Raw genomic sequence first — 19,764 nt, 5'->3', positions numbered from 1 at the left:
TATGTATAAAAATATCACCCTTTTATTATTGCAGTGATGTCAGTTTGTCAGCCCTTACTTCTCTGCTTGTTTAAAATTATCCTCTGCTTAGCAGGAGATCTCTGACTAAGGAACATTAATTTTTTTTCAGGCTGTCATGTCAGCTGCTTCATTTCCAGAAACCTGGAAGGGAAATTCTGACAACAGGACTCTGGGACTGTTGACCCAAAAAATCAGTATTGTACTTCAGCCTTCCATTGGATGGACCCAGTTCCTATTCCTAAAGCAGCTTAGGGAACAAACGGTGCTCAGTTTATAATTTGTAACTTTAGTTCAGTCTGTATTTGAGTTTCTACACAGAAATAATATATTAAAAAATGGCACCAAATCTGGAAGACTAAATCAGCACCTGTGATTTCTACTTGTCTGCTGTAAGCAATTGCAATTTGTAAACCATTTTCTTAGGGTGACATAGAAGTCTCAGTGGAAACTGAAGGTTTTTTTGGTCAAAAAGCCTGGAAAATGGTGTTCTGGACCTGAGCTACAGCCATTGTATCACTAAACAGAAAGTCTTACATTGCAGCTTCGTTATTGGGGAACTGGGAATTAATCCTATGAAATAGGAATCTGTTCACCAAAATACATTGCATAAGAATGCCCTATGGAGGAAAATATTAATGGTATATAAATATATTGTTCTTCTATGTGTGAAAAGACATAGATGTTATTAAAAATCATCAGAAGAAATTGTTAAATTATGCTTCATGATGTTGAGGCACTTATTTGTATTCTGTATTCAATAACCCCAATGGAAAAAAAAATAAAAGCCACCAATAAGAACCTCAATGTGTGTAATTTGTCTCTAAAATCCTCAGTGTGAAGTTCAACCAAACATTTTGCATGATTTACTTGGAGATGAACATATGGCAACTCTCAAACCTAGGCAAGAAACTGTAACTTATCCTAATTCATTCTTTGCTACCTGTGCTGTTATTTCTCCAACAATAACAATTTTTAACAGGTTAAAACCATCACTTACATCTTAATTTGTCCATGATTTTTCCTCCACAAAGAGTTGCCAAGGCCATTTTGACAGCAAAAACGGAAATTTTTCCATGGCCTTCCCTGTTTAAAAGTAGAAAGTAGACATAATTTGTATGTCCATTTTATGAGAATTTGTTCAATTAAAATGCATATTTCTGACATCACTTACTGAAATGCACTGAAATGCACACACTGAAATGGTTCTGGAATGACACGGAGCCTGTGACTGTGCCACTTTCTCTGCTAATCCCAAACCAGACTAACACAGTAACATATACATGTAAGACAGACATGAATGGTATACTCACATCTGTACATTGATGCATGCTACATGCTTCACTGCTATGTTCATTAAGTCGCTCACAATTTAGAAAATGAGTCAGTTCCCTAAGCTTGACAAGCTAATAATCTTTAAAGTTCATTGAATTAGATTCAGTTCTACATCAGTGTACTCATAATTCTAAATATCAATTCTAATTATCATTTCCACTCATTTAAAATTCTGCTTTTTGCCAGAAAATCAACTAGAAATAGAGGCAAAAGGTAGTAAACTCACTGTTTCAGTATTTAAGAAATATTTATTGTGTTCTTTAATGCTGACTTTTGGGCACACTTTTTCATTAAATGAGTTCCCTTCGACTGGCTTCATAAGTTTAAAATCACAGCATAAGAATTTCCAGACTTCTGTATTTCCACCCTTTGTTGATTGGATTCTGATTTGTGTAAACCAGACTTAGCACTGTTATGGCTGAGAATGTGGTCCTTTGTATTCTTTTTGTTTATGCTGCCCTTTAGATCCTTTAGGAATTTTTCTGCACTGTTTCATTATGAGATTTCCATCTGCCTTTAAAAGAGTTGTTATATATATATATATATATATGTATGCAAAAGCTAAGTAGAAGCAATGGCATTATTAAGAAGCAATGGAAGATTTAGAGATTTTAAAAAAAGCCCATATGGAAGTGCTTCAGATTTAGATTATTTTTCCCAGGAGGTCTAGTTACCAATAGGATTATATTTTTTCATGGCAGACACATATCAACTTGGCCTCAGCTTTCCACCCTAGAGCCATTGGCTTTTCTCATACTCAAACGATTATGGAAGAGAGGAACAGAGAAAGGAATCATTTATCTCTTCAATCTCCCCATTTGAGTTGATTCGTTTTGACACTGTATTTTGTATCGGTCATTTGTGTTCCTAAAAGCATCACAAGAGCCAGTAGGAACCCAATTTGCCTTCCAAATATATATGTCAGTTGTGTTCATGTGTATATTTAAATACACACGAATATTTAAATACATATGACTGATGAACAGACAGGGTAATGGGGCCTAAGACTGGCCAATATCATTGGGCTCCAGAAGTGCTCCAAGCTATGTCTAAGCACTACAGATGCCCTTGACTGGCAGCACTGGAGCCTCACAGTGTTTGCTGTGCAAAAGCAAATGCTGAAGCAGTGGCTCACAGCAGCAGGAAGATCTCAGTAGAAGTCAGCGCTCCCTGAAAGGGCTGGCTAATGCAATGAAAAATAAATTTTACTAGTGGAAATAGGAGAGAACAGCAAATATTTTGATTTTATATCGCATCTCTCTTACTGAGATTACTCTTCAGCAAGAAGCATAAATGATGTCAAAAGCAAACCTTGAAGCTGATGTGCACTTAGCAACAATACAGGATGGAGTTACATAGGAAAGGGAATGATGGCCAGGGTTGAAGGTTATCTCCTACTGCTTGGGGAAAAAAGGGCAAAAAATTATACATGCTTTTAGACACCAGAGCAGAGCATTGGGTTTCCTCTTTCACTGCAGAGAGAGACAGCCCATCCCCAGAGCCAGGAAACCCCACAGACTGCCTGACAAAATCCACAGACTACCAGGGCTGAGTCCAGCTCCAGGGCCTGATTTTGCCTATTGGGTCACCAAGGAGAGTGGTACCAAATATATGACACTGTCATGTGTAAGGATCTCTGGCAACATCCATACTGAGGCAGCCATATGCTTGGGAAAGCTATCAAGAAATCGCATCACATCTTTAGAAACAGCAAATGTGTCCCATGAAAAGGACATTGAGAAAACATAGTTTTCTCACTAACGAGACTTAAGTGGTGCTCCTCCAATACTTTAAGGTGTCTTTTGCAAAAGTAACAGAAGTTCTTCAGATATTGGTTACTATCCACCATAATCAAGGCAGTCAATTCTGAAATGTCAGAGGCTGTAATTACAAATTCCCATTTTCACAATCACGTTCTGGAGATGAAATTTTATTGACATTTAGCAAGATTCTTTCATGTAGGAGAGCAAAATGCATAATGTCCAAATCTCTGAAATGCATTTTTTTTGTTGGACTTCCTTTGTAAATGCCTCAGTGACTTTCAATGAGTAGCAAAGGTGAAGAGAGGGAATTAAACACTTTACTGCTCTGAATGAACAAGAAGTTGTATTTCCAAAATAGATATTGATCATCTTCATGTACCGAAATCAGTACAATTCAAATGTTCATTTGATCAAACAAGGGCATGAATATTTCCTCTTTTCTCAGTAGAAGTCAAGCTCTGGCCCCAGCCAGACAGGGTCTCTTTCACGGCCCAGGGCCCACAGCTCCATTCATGGGACAGAGTATGTCAAGGAACAGAGAAAATTCAGCTATTTTCTTATCAGTTAAACTTTGCAGCAGGAATAGCTGGAGATGATCTAGCACAGAATATTTCACACTCTGTTTAAAAGGAGTTTTTTGGAGAACAACTTGACTGAATGAGGCTGACATTCCACCTGGCTGCCTAGGCTTTGACACCAGCCTTGGAAGAATATTTCAGAGAGGTTTGTATTTGTCAACTTTTTATGTAGTACTTGCTGTGCCAGTGAAGGAAGTGTGCCATTATTTCATAAAGCCAGTTAATCACCTTAGGCCTTGAGGCAAAAGCTATTGCTCAATTTCAACATGTGGCTAAAAACGTAGATCAGGCATGTTTCTGTCTAGATTTTTTTAAAGTCTGACCACCTCATTCTTCTCACTGGTTTTTGTCTGTCAGGGTCATCTACCACATTATGCTGACTTCCACATACTAATAATAAATTAATTGGAGAAGTATTTCTGTTTGTGAATTTTGAATTTGTTGGCTTGCAGTTTTATAAGGTTGTACTTTAGTTTACTTTTAGCAGCACGAAGGAACATCACATTCAGTCTCATGTGAAATTCTATACACTAATTTTTCCTCACTTTTTCTCCTTTCAGGGTTGAGCAGCAGAGAAACATAATTATATGTGAGCCTAATGAATCCCGAAGGCCATAAAAAACCCATTTAAAAATGGGATGTAAGCTCAGCACTGACAGTGGCCAAGTTGGCCCACCTGCCATAGCAGTACACTGTGGTTCCTTTTGTGTTTTGCTAGCCAATTTTTAGCTCCTGAGAAGACATCTGTATTGCAGGCCTAAGGAAACACTTGTTGCCAGAGGGCAGAGAAACCTGCCAGGTTTTCAGCAGCTAGAAAAGAAGGAAGAGGCTCTGTTTAAAGTTTGGAGGATCTTCAACCAGTACAGTACACAAAGAGCAACATATATTTTAACCAGCACTAAATAAATGAGATAGTGGCAGGCTTATTAGATTTTAAAATATAAAATAACTTGTCCCTTGTGGTCCTTTCATTTATGTTAGGTCACAGACTCCATTTCTCCACTTTCTCTGGATTCCAAACAGGACATGAAAAACTGCACCACCTTCTCTGGACCTGCAGCTTGCACGTGGCCTTGCTAAACCTCAGGATATTTCCATGGGCCCACTTCTGTGACCTGCTGAGTCCCTCTGGATGGCATGCAAAGCATTGCTTATCTCTGAACATGAGACCACAAGAAAAAACCTTGCTTCTCCTTCCAACAACTTCTAACTTGCAGCAGAGAATGAATGATCTTTCTGCTGCACTGGAGGGGAGAGAAAGGAGCAACACCAGAAGCAGAGACAGCAGCTCTGGTTAGACCCCAGCAGCTCTCATACTGTCCCTGTAGCATGTAGAGCCACCTCCCTCCCTCTGTTTCCCAGATACCAGGAAACCTGAACCACCAGTGGTTGTTAAACCAATATCCAAGACAAAACTTCAATTATATGAGCCATACTAAAGTTTAGGGCACATTTTGAGAATCAGATGCTTACCTGGAATGTCTTAATTTGTGACAGGTGTCTGGACTTCCATTACAGTATAGAGAGCCCTAGCTGACACGTATCTCCATGAAACCTGAACTTATATATCTCAGACTGCACCTGAACCTCATCTCATATTTTTGGTGTATTTAATATGGGGTGATAGGCAGCCAGTCCCTATCTCTGACCTCAGAGCTGGGAGCCTCTTCCTAGAGACTCCTTGGGTGTCTCTGCCCTTTTGGGAAGTGCATCCCATGCACTACACTCAGAGGCAGCACAACAGACTGAGCTGCTGCTTGACAAACAAAGTGAGGGTCACAGCTTCCTCACCCCGGGGTGGGGGCATGATGGGAGCCCAGACACAGCACATGAGATGTTTTCAGGGGAAGAAAAACCTCATCCCCTTAAAAACATTCTTTTATTCCCTTCAGGGAACTAAATTCCTCTACTCCATTTTGCTGCAAGTAGCTGTGTTGTGTGGTTGATATCTTTACCCCTTTACAGTGAGCTACAAAATAAGCATATTATCACAGGTCTTGCTCCCACAGTCCAGGGTCTTTTCCTGTGTTTACCAGCCAAGAAGCAGTTTACTTGTGGCATGCAGCAATAAATGCATCTGGTCATTTCCAGCATCCTTTAGTGTGCTTGTCACAGCCACAGTGGTATGAATTAAAATGCCCATTCCTTCTTTTATTGCCCTTGAGGGGAGGAAAATATTCCTGAAGGCTATGATTTCACAATGGATTGGCTTTTCTTCCTCTCAGAGGGGCAGGAGGAGAGGTGGAGTGCAGCCTTCTCATGTGGAACATCTACTTTTTCTCCCTGTTGCCATGGTGACTGAGCCACTGGTTGGTCTGGCACTGAGAGGTGCTCAGTGACACCCAGTACCAGGGCAGCAAGAGAGAGGACTGGGAAGAGACAGGGGAAGCGTCCTTATTTTAATGTTTAATGGCCAGTGTTTTGTATTGGTGCATTTTCAAAAAATAAGCCATAAAGTGACAATATCTGCATCTGTCAGACTTAACCACTGCTCTCCAATAACTCAGTTTTGAGGACTGCAAGTATTGCAGTACAGGTTGCCAACTACATGTTCAGAAACAGTAATAGGTATACAAAGAATATTCGTAAGTGGTTTGCTCTATCTCAAACTTGTTCTTTTTGTAATACGAGTTCCATGCAATAATAAACAACATGAATTTCATCACCTCTAGGTCTTTAATCCTATTTCTGTCATGGTCTCAAAATCATGCTGCACTGGCATGAGCCAGAAAAAAAAATTGCTTACAGCTGCAAGAACTGCAAGGAAATGAGCTCTTTCAAAATAATGAGCTATTAACCCATGGCACTGCTGCAGAGGCATTGCAGTGGTGTCAGCCACTGGTGTGTCAATAAACAACAAGACAAATTAGAAGCGCATGTGAATTTGTTTCTGTAGATAATTCTTCTCTGATATAAACTGGAACAAGTCTGAGTAGCTGGATGAAAACACAGTTGTGCTGAATTTGGCTCAAAAGAAAGGAAAGCAGAGGCCCTTAATTTAGGTTATCTCCCTAGTTAGCACTATTCACATGCTCGTTATTTGGGGCAGAATTGAGCCTGTTCAATTGTTTTCCTGACATATTTCTGGAGGAAATAAAATCCTTTCAGCTGCTGGGAGAGGAGGGAAGGAAGGCAGACTTACGGATCAAAGGCCGCCAGCAGGAAGTTGAGCAGCAGGCTGATGGACTGCTCCACATTGATCTGGTGGGTGGTGGGCATCCTTTTGTTGAGCTGGTAGAAGATGGTTGAAATCACAGCCTCCAGGCGAGCCACGTTCAGTTCGATGCTGGGGTCCAGGTTGTTCAGCGCGTTCTCCCGCAAGGCTTCGATCACGTTCCAGATGTCCACCAGGTGCACTAGGGGACAGGACAGAAAGACTCAGCTGGGAAAACGTGCTCCTGAAAGCAACTGAGAAAAAGAGTCACCTCCTCCCACGGGGTGGGGAATATCACAACCATGTACAACATGCTTCATGAATAATTAAACGAATTAATGCATTTTCCACCACCGAATATTGAATCTGGTGGAGGAATGAGCAAATAAAATTCAAATTATTCGCTTCAAATAAGCAAACAATATATTGATATCAGTAGTTGTAACGAGTACAACCTCAGCTTGGGAAATCATTCCTCATTGTATAAAGGATTCAAATAAAAGTCCGTATTTTACAGAAATCACTGAAAGGTAAACATATGCTATTTGTTTTTCTGAACCGTGCCTTTATGAATCCCCATTCAGAAATTACTCTTAGATATTAATTTGCATAGCAGATGGGCTTTTCAGAAGATCCTACAAATACTAAGTGCTTATCACACACTGATATTTTGAAAATTCTTTTCAGCGATTTGTATGGAAAGCAAAATATTTTACAGAAACAGAATTGCAATTGAGTCAGGGTACATTTAAACAAATAACACATAATGAAGTGATCTGAAAGTCATATTTTATGTCTTTTAAATATATTTGCCAAATGATTTGTTAAATCTCTCTCTCTGATTAAGTCTTGGTCTAAGCTGAATTAGATGGGGCCTGTTTTTACCTACAAGGACAGCTTAAAGGACAATCTCCGCTCCCCCTTCATATTGTACCCAAACTTAAATCTTGTTTGCAGAGCACTGTTATTGTGGGAGTATGATTGGCTTGCCATGGATTGCCATTTCCAGAAGAGGTTCACTGTGCCAAAAATAAACTCCTACAGTAATTTAAAAACTGGATTTAGTTGAAACCTGAACTCAAAGGTTCATCCCTTTATCTTAAGTATTACCTACTGTCCTACCAAAATGTCAATAAAAAAATATCAGGAGGATCAGGGTACAAATTCTCTTTTTTTTCACCAGAGAAACTACTGCACAGCTCTCATTACACAGCATGGTGATATGTCTTATGATGTATCAAAAGCCACCTGTATGTGGAAGGAAATCCTTGTTTTTGTAGATAAACTTAATTATAATCCTTCTCATCATATTTTTACTTGATTGTTTTGCAGGTGCTGTCTCAGACTGCAATGTGACATGATGGTCTGATGGCAGGGAAATGTAAGCTGATAGTAGATGGATGATGAAACCAGATACAGTCATTTTACTTAGTTTAGAATTTCGCCCTATGATTGGGTTTCCCTTCTTTTGCCTCAGGAATAAATATCCTCCAAAATTATGCTAGTGCATGGTAAGCCTAAAGAGAAAGATACACCCTACAGATCCATGGTAACAGCAGCAGCAACTACTTTAGGGACTAGACACGGCGCTTTTCCACTTCTTGCAGTTCCCTAGAAAATAACTGTGATACAGTTCCATTGTAACACTGAAATATTTATTTTATCTTTGTATTAGAAAGAAACTTCTATAGGCAAACTTGTATGCTGGCAGGTTGCCTTCAAAATGTTATCCTGAATTAAGCTGATGCTTGCACAGCCAGGTTTTAGTAGCAGGGGGCTACAGGGGCGGCTGCTGTGAGAAGCTGCCAGAAGTTTCCCCATGTTTGGCAGAGCCTTTGTCAGCCAGCTCCAGGATGGACCCACTGCTGGCAAAGTCTGCACCATCCAGAAAGGGTGGTGGGTGGTAATGCCTCTGGGATAACATATTTATGAAGAATTAAAAAAAAGGCGTTTGCACAGTTGTAATTACTGCCAAAGAATAGCAGGGTGAGAATACATGAGAGAAACAGCCCTGTACACACCAAGGTCAATGGAGAAGAAGAGGGAGGAAGTGCTCCCAGCACCAGAGCTGAGATTCTTCTACAGCCCATAGTGCAGACCACAGCGATGCAGCTGTGCCTCTGCAGTCCATGGATGTGCAGGAGGATGCAAAGATCTGCCTGCAGCCCCTGGAGGAGCCCACACCAGGTGGGTGCCTGAGAGGAAGCTGTGAATCTGTGGGAGGCCCATGCTGGAGCAAGCTCCTGGCAGGGATCTGCAAACCTATGAAGGGAGGAATGCATGATGGAGGCATGTCCTCACAGGACTTGTGACTCTGTGGGGACCCATGCTGGAGCAGCCTGTCCTTGAAGGACTGCATCCCGTGAAAGAGTGACCCGTGCTGTAGCAGTTTGTGGAGAAATGTTATCTGTAGGACAGAGAAGTTCACAGAGAACTGTCTCCTGTGGGAAGAACCCCAGGTTGGAGTAGGAGAAGGACTGCTCTTCCTGAGTAGCAGCAGAAACAACCTCCAATGAACTGGCCATAATCCCCCTTCTCTGTCTCCTTGTGCCACTGAGAGCTTATTAAAGAGGGAGGGTAGGGGAAAGGTGTTTTTAAGGTCTTATTTTACTTCTCATTATCCTGTTCTGATTTTGTTAGTAATAAATTCAATTCGTATCTCTAATTAGAATCTGTTTTGCCTGTGATGTTATTTGGTGGGTGATCTCTCTCTGTCCTTATCTCAACCCTTGGTTATATTTTTTCCCCCTTGACCAGCTGCAGAGGGGAGTGATAGAGATGCTTTGGTGGATGTCTGGCATCCAACCAGAGCCAACCCACTACAGCTGGGTGGGTGGAGCATACAGCCTCTGAACTCTTCTGTTTGTTTTCTAGCTGGTGGAAGAGCAACTTCGCAATAAAAAAACTGGCATAGGTCTCAGATCCTTTTAATGCAGTCATTCCCATTCCCACTCAATCACTTTTCACTGTCACAGAGGTAATGTGGATAAATGGAAGACGAACGATCTCCATGAAGACAGCTGGCATGTAACAACTGACCCTTTCTGGGCAGCTTCTCCACATGGAGGAATGGAGGAAGTCACCAGAAAGCAGGCTATTGTCTGGTCCAGGACAGAAGTGTTAATGAGCATTCCACCACATAAGGCAGCCAAGGAAAGTACCAGAAATGCAGAGCAAGCTGCCAGAGGACGCAGGAACAGGCTGTGTACATGTATTTTGTAGTGATATTAAGAGGGAAGGACAGGCAGAAAGCAAAGGTGAAGTGGGATGTTTCCTTCAAGGTCTATGGCCATGCAGGCTGTCGCTGACCATGGGGGGTGCCTCTGGTCATTCAGACCAAGCAGATGAAGAAGGTGCTTCCACCAGCAGTTTCACCAAGTTGGCTTCTGGTTATGTGTACAAATCATCAAACATGAACTACAGAAAGATAACAATGTGAGAAATTACCAGGCATAACAAATTGCGAAAGAGTAATGCCATACACAGATGGCTCACCTTGACTTGAGGCTACACTAACAGGAGTGCAATCCAAGAAACAGGACAAACAGGGGTACCAGCACTACAGACCATCACAGACAACCAAATTACTAGGACAACCTCATTATAAATACTGAATAAGGATGTAAAATCATCAATATTAGAGCTGCTGGGAAAAAAATAAACAGGGACAGGCTGTTTATCTGGGAGTGCATGAGTGTGGTAGCAGAAAAAAGCATGAGAGTGGAAAAGGGCAGTTTGAAGGATGACAAATAAGGTCATCAGAACTGCTGGGGTACCTTTCAAGCAGCTTGTGTGGGAATTGTTTTGACCATACATGTTCACTTCTCCAGTCACTGGAAACTGTGATGGTTTCCCAAACCTCAATAAAAGGTTACCCTGGGAGGAAGACCCCGACATCCAGACTCCCTAACAGTGAGAATTTCATGCTGTAATTAAACTTTAATTGCTGTAGGCTAGTAGTGAAAAATTCTTGAATATGGAAGAAAAGAGCTGGCACTATCAATAAGGCTGAAATGGGGGTTGGTGTCTTTATTCTTCACATGATTTAGTACTGATACTGTGTGGCTGTCAGATTTTAATGTGGGGTTTTTTTTGCTGTTTTGTTTTCCTACAGATATTATATTTCTCATAACACAGTCATATCCAGAGTTAGTTTTGATGATTGTCTTGGGAAGGAAAATGTCCAGAGGCTAGCAGATATGGGACTAATAACATCAGTATACTAAACACATCTGAGAGAAAATTACTGGTTTTATTGTTAACTCTAACCTGCAAACCTCATAAGCTTTCCTGATGTTCATTGGTATGCCAGAAAGGTAGGGCACAAGACTAAGAAAATGACTTATTGAAGATTACACAGCTCTAAGAGTTCCCTACCCACCATGAAATATTAGTCTCAAGGAACTACTGTGTATTTGTGCTATAAATAATTTTACTTTGGGATTTTTTTTTTCTCCAGAAACACTTTGGTTCCACTTAAAGCTGAATAGACAACAATCTTACTGCACTATTTTATTTTGCATTTTATCCACTAATTTTACATATATGTAAGAGGCTGGAAAGTAATATTTCCTGGAGGAGGAGATGGAGGATGGACATGAGCCAGACATTTAACAAGAACTACTGATTTTTGAAAATACCTGCTCAAATGTCTAGCTCTAAATCACAAGGGCATTTTGTTAGGCTGCTGTACAGATGACTGAAGTCTCTGACCTTTACTCAAGCTGGACAAGAATCATGCAGCTAAATTAAATGTAAAATACTAAGTGTCTACTATTGACCAGTGACCAAGGCTTCCCCTGATGTCAGTGGAAGAAAAAAGCACCTGAAAGCATCTGTTGGGAGAGAGGTGGGATGAGCAGTGCTTTGAAGCTGCCTATATTTATTCACTGACTACAGACAAAGCCAAAAGCAACACGTTTACATGAGACATGCAACCTTAGAGCCGGTAAAGTTAACTGAGTTGAATACCACACCTTCCTCCTCAAACATTAAGAAAAGATGTCTTTTCTAGTCTGACTACTATAAGACCAAGAATAATTCAGTTTTTACATAAAATATGAATAATAAATACTTCAATCTGTATGAACAGCTACCAGATCCTGTCATAGTCACTACCTTTTACATTGCATCACTTGACCTTGTGCAGATTACACTCAGGTGTAGTGCCCTACTGATCACCTCAAATTCTATTGTTTTTTTAAAGTTACTCATACAGTAAGCAAACTTTCATGTATTATATCATGCTGCCAAGTCAAACTGTCAGTATTGGCAAAAGAGAATTAAAACACAGGACTCTACAAGCTCCACTCATCTGCACTAATAGAAATTGATGCCTATAGCTAATGTGGTATCTGTATTCTGTTCAATGTAGTAAGAGAACGTCAACCTTGCAAACTTTGCATAAGCTTGCATTCCTCATCTTCTCTTCTACCCATTTTCCATAATACCTGCTATGCTGATTTATTTATTTATCCATCCCTAAGACTGTTTTAATCTCACTGAAGAAGGGATATCTCCTTAGTTTGTTTGCACAACACATAGTGCAATAAACCCCAAATCTGATTTCTACATGCTACGTGATGCTAACAAGAAGAGTTTGCAGAGTAACAAAGCAGCATATAAATGCAGGAGAGCTTTCTCTCTCTTAAAATCTGCCTTGAATTCCATCAAGAGACTAAAACTCCAAAAGTTTGGTTTTAACTTCTGGTTGCTGTTGTTGCTTTTATTGCCTTGCCCACGTTTCCCACTGAAAAGTGAATTATGCCTCAGCATGTGGAAGATGCCCCTTTGGAAACAGATTTGGAAACGAGAGAAATCTGTCAGTTGTTCCTTCAGTGCCAGCAGATGATCACTATGCAGTAGGAGTAAAAGCTGCTTGTATCTAGTGCTTGTGTAGTATAAAGCTATCAAAAATCATGAAGCCCAGCCAACATCCATGGACCCTTCAGAAAGGCCTCACACTCTGTAAACAGCACAGCTACCCAGGTATAGATCTCACTCATTTGCCTCATGTCTGAAAAAAATATTGACAATCTCCATAAGCAATTGCTACTCTGTTTTCCTTTAGATTTCCTGTTAAGTGATCTCTGAAGTCACAGCTAAGTTAAACCTCTGTGCTTTTACATCTTCTATGGTGAACACTGTCTGCTAATTTAAATTCTATGACATTATGCAATATTTAGACAGCATCATAGAAAGTTTCATATTTGAGCATGCTCAGTAACAGAGAGTGATTAGTGAATGTAAATTAAGTTCAGTGTCCAGACAGAAGTAGGATGATGCAGATGAGGAGCATTGCAGATGGCTGCCATTCACTCCACAACAATCATTACCAAAAAATGCACTCTGAGGAGACCCAGACAGAACTGCAGAGAATTAAGACTAATGCATGAAAATACACTCCAAATAGCAAATGTTATTTCCTTCAGTGGACTCCTTCAACTGTTAAAGCAACATTTGGATAGTGCCTGTTGCCAGTGCACTGAGACAGAACTGATCGGTCTCTCCCTGCAGGATGCAGGGAGATGAAGATGGCTGGCTCAGTTTGAAAGGAGTTTTGTATTTTCCTCAAACTAAAAAGTTTTCAGATACCTTCAAGTTTTACATCCTGCTCTTCTACCTTTACCTGTGTTCAGAATACCTTTTCTCTTTACTTTTTACTACTTTTATAATGACAGTGAGCAATCAGGAGTTACAGTGCAGAAATCCATCACCTACAACTCTGTCAACAGGTCAATTGGTGGAGGAGATGTACTCTGGATACATTTAGAGAAAACACAATTTAGCAATCTTATGTTGCTTATTATACACACATATGTCAGTTCTACTGATCTTGATCCTCCCTCTTTTCTTCAGGCATTTTCTAGGCTCTTCATTCTTTATCTTCAAGAACCCAATGTACTTTTAATTTATTGTAACTAGTAACTCTAATTTATTTTCAGTAAGTATTTTCTGTTTGGTAGATACAGTGTCATAATAGGCAAAATGAGAGAGAAGAGATGGACTACATTCCTTTTTTTCAACTCAAAGCAAAGAAATTAATGTTTACTTATGCAGTGAAAAATGAATTTTCCTATCCATCATGCAATTTATAATTATGGAAAGGCTCTGAGATATAGATAATCTTGGATATATCACTAATCTCAAAGGAGGCAGATTACTTCCAACATCAGCTGTCAAGAAATGATGTTGCCCTAAGCAAACATAAAAAAGAAAAAAACTGCATCAAAGTTTATCTTCGAAGTAGTAAAAAAAAAAATTAAAATTTTAAAACGGTCTGTGTGCTTAAGCTTTGTGTTTAAGCTTTCTTACCATTAAATGGATCTACTTATACAAAAATCCTCATCTGCCCTATTTCATTTTTTTGTATTACACCCTAACCATGAACTTTACAAAGTTATCTCTTCATTTATTACTAAATGAACATGGAAGAGGAGATTACATTTAATCAAATACAGGAAGTGACTAAATCAGAGCTTTAACAATCAATTCAAACTGATTTAACATAGAGTAGGTCTAAGTAAATATAAGTTAAACATGTCCAAGTGATAGTTAGGACCAAATTTCTCCTTAATATATTTTCCTTTGTTGGTGAATACAAGAAGAAACATCTAAAGAGACAATAGTTTAAATTATTTCCAAAAATTTACTATACTTTTCAGGAAGATTTTAATCCAGCAAAGCTCTTACACACATGCTTGATTTTAAGCATACTTGTACTGTCATTTGAAATCAATGGCACTTGACTGTATGTCAGGTATTTCAGGTGGATTTCATTAAAAGGGAAAGATTTATGCTTCTTTGTCTAAAAATCCTAAAAATATTATAAAATATGTTCGACAATTGCTCTTTTTTTTCATTAGAATCTATGAACCCATCACAATTAGGGTATTGGAGCCATTTGTCATCGTCATTGCTAAGAAGTCCTGGGAAGTTATTCACATTTTCTGTTTGGATCCCTCTGTCCTGCTGCCAAGCAGGTATCAGAGGACTGACTTAGGCATGTTTTTCCTTTAAACTACACCTGTTGGTGGCCAAGCTGCCCCACATATCAGTCAGCTGTAGTGTCACCCGTACACCCCACTACTACACAGATCAAAGTATTAGTGATGAAGGCTTGCAGTTTTTTACACTCTCTGGATACCAAATTACATGAAAAGGAGAATGTACCAAGGTGTTGTGTCTAAAATGAGGTACTCTTTGGCAGGGTACATCTGGTGACAGCTGTCACTCTACAGAGTCTGGCACACCCAGACCACTCATGGCCCAAATATCTGATATTAAGAAGAAACTTCTCACTGTGAGGGTGGTGAAGCACTGGAACAGGTTGCCCAGAGAAGTTGTGCATGACCCATCCCTGGAAAAGTTCAAGGCCAGGATGGGGATGGGTCATCCCCATGGATGGGGATTTGAGCAACCTGGTCTGGAGGACAGCACCTCTGCTCATGGAAGGGGGTTAGAACTAGATGATCTTTAAGGTCCATTTCAACCCAAGACATTTTATGATTCTATGATTCAATGCAAGGGAGTAGAGAACATGGAGCCACACTCTTCTCAGGAATAGGACAGTGAAAGGACTGAAAGAAAAAGGCACAAATTAAAATACAGGAAAGCATTTAAATGTAAGGAAAAGATTTTCCCTGTGAGGATTTTCAAACAGTGTGATATCGCCCACAAAGGCTATGGAGTCTCCATCCTTGAAAATAATCAAACCTCAAGAGGACAAACCCCTGAGCAATCTGCTGTAGCTGACCCTGTTCTCTACAGAAGTCCCTGCCAACTTCATTGATTCTGTGATGTGCCTGTTTGCACATGAACCTATAATGCAAAAACACAGCAACTCTTACTGGAAAGGAGTCAGTGCCGCCTCACTGACTTCTCTAAAATCATTACTCAAGTAAGCTGTGCTCCAAGGCCCTTCTCTAACACATGTAATAAATAAAATCCCACAGAATCTACCCTGAGGCCTCTTGAATGTTTGAGAAATTGTCCTCCACATCCTCAAGAGGCTTTGTGTGAGGTGTACTGTGGGTCTTCATAGCACTGTGTGTACCCAGGTATTCCCTTTACCTTTCCCTTGAAAGCCGAGGGATTTCAGAGAGAGGCCACAGTTCCATTTCATCCCCTGTCAGCTTCATGCATTCGTCCTCACCTTTCTGCCTGTGCTGTGAGACTGCCCTGGTGTGTGGTTTGCACTGGCTCAGCAGGAAGCTGGAATAAGGCTATCCATCTTCTAACCTGCGCATCCCAGTGGTGAGGAGGAGTGCCTGGCTTAGGAACTAAACATTTAGAGCAGCCAACAGAAGCAGCTTTTTCCTGAACCAGTGTGCAGACAGAATAAGTCAGCTGCATTTGGACTCACTGGATTCAAGCAGATCCCCAGTCCCAGTGATGCCACATGGGACAAGTGATGTCCCAGCCATCAGGAGCTGGGTTGTCTGTGCATATGCCAGCCAGCTGCACTCTGCATGCACAGAAGACATTCTTGAGTGGGTGCCAAATCAGACTGCTGGTTGTTTGGAAATCTGCAGGACACAATGTGTACAACTGAGGCACGGAAAATTTAGGAAAAGTTTTAAAGCTTCCCCTGTCTGCATACTTGGGTCAGCATCCTATTATACTCAACCTATGTTGTGTCCAGAAGGTAAAATGAGTTATTCTAAAACCTCCTGAGATTCCGATCACTAAATATCACTTTGGTCAAGTGTTACTACTGAGGAATAATCATTAGGCTAACAATACACTGAAATGTGCTCTTTTCACTTTTAATATTGTACCTAACAATTTCACCAAAATGTATGTGTGTGTAAAGATCTCCAGTAAAATTTTTCTTTTATACACTAATTTTACAATAGAGGTTCCTTCTTGCCCTGCTGTCAATTCCTGACCATCTTGTCTTACCTATATTTAACCTAAGGCTGGAGGGCTCTCTGTGGGTGGCAAAAGCCATCAGTCTCTCCAAGGAGCAGCACTAACGACAACCAATTCTGGGAAAGGGAACAGTGGGTGATCCATCCTGAGCTCTGGGCTGGGAAACTGTTGTCATCTACTTGTCACCCAGATGCTGGCAAAGTGTTTCCTTTTATTTAAAAACATGCTTTGAAATAATTTATTTGAAATGATGAATGAATGAATGAATGAATGAATGAATGAAATAATAAAAAACTCTAAGCTTCTTAGTATTTTGATGGCATCTACGAAAGAATTAAAACTCTGCCTTGTTGCTAAGAAGTCAACAACAATGGCTTAAATCTATTGATTATGCCTAATTTTCTTATTTTAAGAGTTAAATGTATCTATGAATTAAAGACCAAGGTGCAAATAGCAACTTATTGCTACATGTATTCCACAGTCAGAAACTTTCTAACCACCCCAAGACAATGTTTTTTCTAGTGTCTGTGTCTCTATTATCCTTTGGATCCCACTACAGACCTATTTAATGAGAAAGGCTTTGTTTGAGGCACTGTATGATCAGGCCTCAGTCTGACTTACTGCTTCCTACAAAAGGGTTTTTTTGCAAGTGTCAGCTTTCAAACAGCCAAAGAGCTCATGAGGCAACAAGACCTGACCAATAGATAGGTACGATACACAACAGCTTTCTCATTTCTCTTTAAAAAGCTCAGTTTGTTTTACTCTGAGTTCTCAGGTCAGTTTGTAAAATAGAGATCTGGTGAATCTGACAGTAGGAGGGAGCCCAGGCGTGGCGGCTGGCGGAGCTCAGATGGTGTGTGAGAACGCCAGACACGCCGGCTGAGATCTCTGCACGGCTCCCGGCGGGTCCTGGCCACAGGATGGCACTCCTGGGTGTGTTTTAAATGCAGCCACGCTCCTACGGTGTTTTAACTCTCTCCTGGCACAGCGTCAAGCGAGGCAGCGCGAATGAGAGGCGGTGCATCCCCACCGCTGTCTCCCGAAAATGGTCCTGTCTCTGTATTGAGTGGAATCAGGACTGTGCGGGGAGATGCGGCTGTGTGCGCGTCCTGTGCAGGCATCACTGGGACAGCCAACAGTGCCAAACCCGTGCGGTGGAAAAGGCAGAACGCCTCCATGCTGGATGCCCTTATTACAGTGATAACATCTTCTCCAGCAGTATGCTTCTCCAAATGCCAAGTCTGACTTATACCACATCTTTCTTTCATCAATAATTTCCTCTTTCCCTCTGATACAACCGCTGCCAGCTCCATCCATCCCCCCCTCTACAACACTCCCCATGCCACAGGAGGACTACAGCTTGCTTGGCACTGTTATCAGCCAAAAGCAACCACAGAGTGAACGCAAATGTTAACAAATTGGGTTATTTACATTTTTCATTAATTTTAAAGCAGTGCACGTTACCAGCTTAAGGATACAGGGTGTTATCCCCAATCTCATATTAACTGCTGTTTCCTTTAAAAAATAGCCTGTGATAAGGGAAAATGCAATTTAACAGTTCTTTACAACAATTTCTTACCTAATAGCTATAGAAAACAAGTTGAGATTACATTATCAACCTTTAAGGTTCAGTCATATCACAAAGGTCAATGAAAAAGAATGAACACCTATTATACATTTAGAACTGCTTAAAACAAAAGTCCTCTTTGGAATATATCCTGTTTTTCAGAGTGTGATCCATGGTTACTTTGTTTTCTGTAGTATTACTTTTTAAAATTTTAGGGTTGGCCAGACTGTAAACAGCAACACAAGGTACAGAATACTAATGAAAGATGAATTGTGCACTTTCTTGAATATAAAAGATGTGGTATTTTACATATATGCAAATTCTTAACCTGATCCCTGTTCTATTAATTTAAATATTTTCTTATGTAATGTGGACTGAATATGACCCATAACATTTTCATCTATTAAAAATAATTAGAGAAATTCTTAAGCTGAACTTAATGCTTGGGTAAACAGTCTGATACCACAATTGCATTTTTCATCCCCAGAGCGGAAGAGACATACTGAAGACTATTAACATATGCTTCTCTCTTCTGAAGAGTTTGGTTCAGTTCAGAGGGTTCCTGGGACAAAATCCCAGAATCAACTTTAGCTGTTGAGAGCCAGAGCACTGCTCTATGAAGCAGGACATTCATGTGACACACAGGATTTTGGTGAAAAAGCAACTTATGTCTGAAGTTGTAAGGACAGTTCAGATTGATCTTACTTAACCTTTTGCTGAGATCAGTAATCAAGTTGATAATTACTGTCATAGGTTCCAGATTCCATAGGTATTTAATCAGGTATTACATTTGAAAACAATGCAATTGATTTGTCCCAAAAGCTCCTGGAATATGAGCTATAATCAGGTTGGAAAGAGCGAAAGATGGATCCTGGGATCTGGAATTTCTGGGGTATCAATTTCATTTGAATAGGCAGCCTCTTATTTAGAGAAACCATCCAGAATATTTGACTAAACTGTGTCTTTGTGTTCACACAATCTTTCCAGATTTTCTCTCCTGACATTACTCACAGTCAAAGCAATGTCTTCTGCCAGAGTGGGTCGGTGCTCCACTTCCCCAGCTGATTCCCTCAGTAACCAGGACTCCCAAACCAGAAAGCAACTGCAGCATCTCCCCGTAAAATATCATGCTCTAAAACTTCACATCTCTTGGGGAAATAAGGACTAGGCCAAGGAGAAAAGCCCCAGCTGATACAAACATAGCTCAACAATCAGCAACACTGAGAAAGGCAACAAGACTGCAGAATGTGAAATGGCAGACAAATGAGATTTAGGTGAAGTTTAGCACATCTATCCTTCCCCTTGTGTGTGACAGAAGCTCTTTAATGATGTTGTCAGGGCCCCTAGATGGAGTAAGAGTCTTGATGTACATGGCCACTTATCTGTCATCCTTTAATTTACACACGCAGTCCTTAAAGATATCCTGCAAATCCAAGACAAAATAAAGAGTTTCAAGGCAAAATATAGATGAATGAA

The 19,764-nt window shown here is 40.4% G+C and overlaps 1 protein-coding gene across 9 annotated transcripts in view; it reads right to left on the bottom strand.

Moving 5' to 3' along the window:
- The window catches only part of DTNA (dystrobrevin alpha), a 220,282-nt gene that overhangs the window by 59,133 nt on the left and 141,385 nt on the right, over nucleotides 1–19,764 (bottom strand). For all 9 annotated transcript variants that reach the window (XM_083866256.1, XM_083866254.1, XM_083866255.1 and 6 more), the window contains 2 exons: nucleotides 6,837–7,050; nucleotides 1,019–1,104 (listed from right to left, as the gene is read on the bottom strand). In XM_083866256.1, the coding sequence (XP_083722382.1) occupies nucleotides 1,019–1,104; nucleotides 6,837–7,050 (300 nt within the window). The remainder of the gene's footprint in view (nucleotides 1–1,018; nucleotides 1,105–6,836; nucleotides 7,051–19,764) is intronic.

The sequence above is a fragment of the Zosterops lateralis genome (assembly GCF_965231275.1).
Source record: "Zosterops lateralis genome assembly, chromosome: 1".
NCBI lineage: Eukaryota > Metazoa > Chordata > Aves > Passeriformes > Zosteropidae > Zosterops > Zosterops lateralis.
The sequence above is the reverse complement of the archived record's forward strand: the minus strand, read 5'-3'. Positions and strand labels throughout refer to the sequence as shown.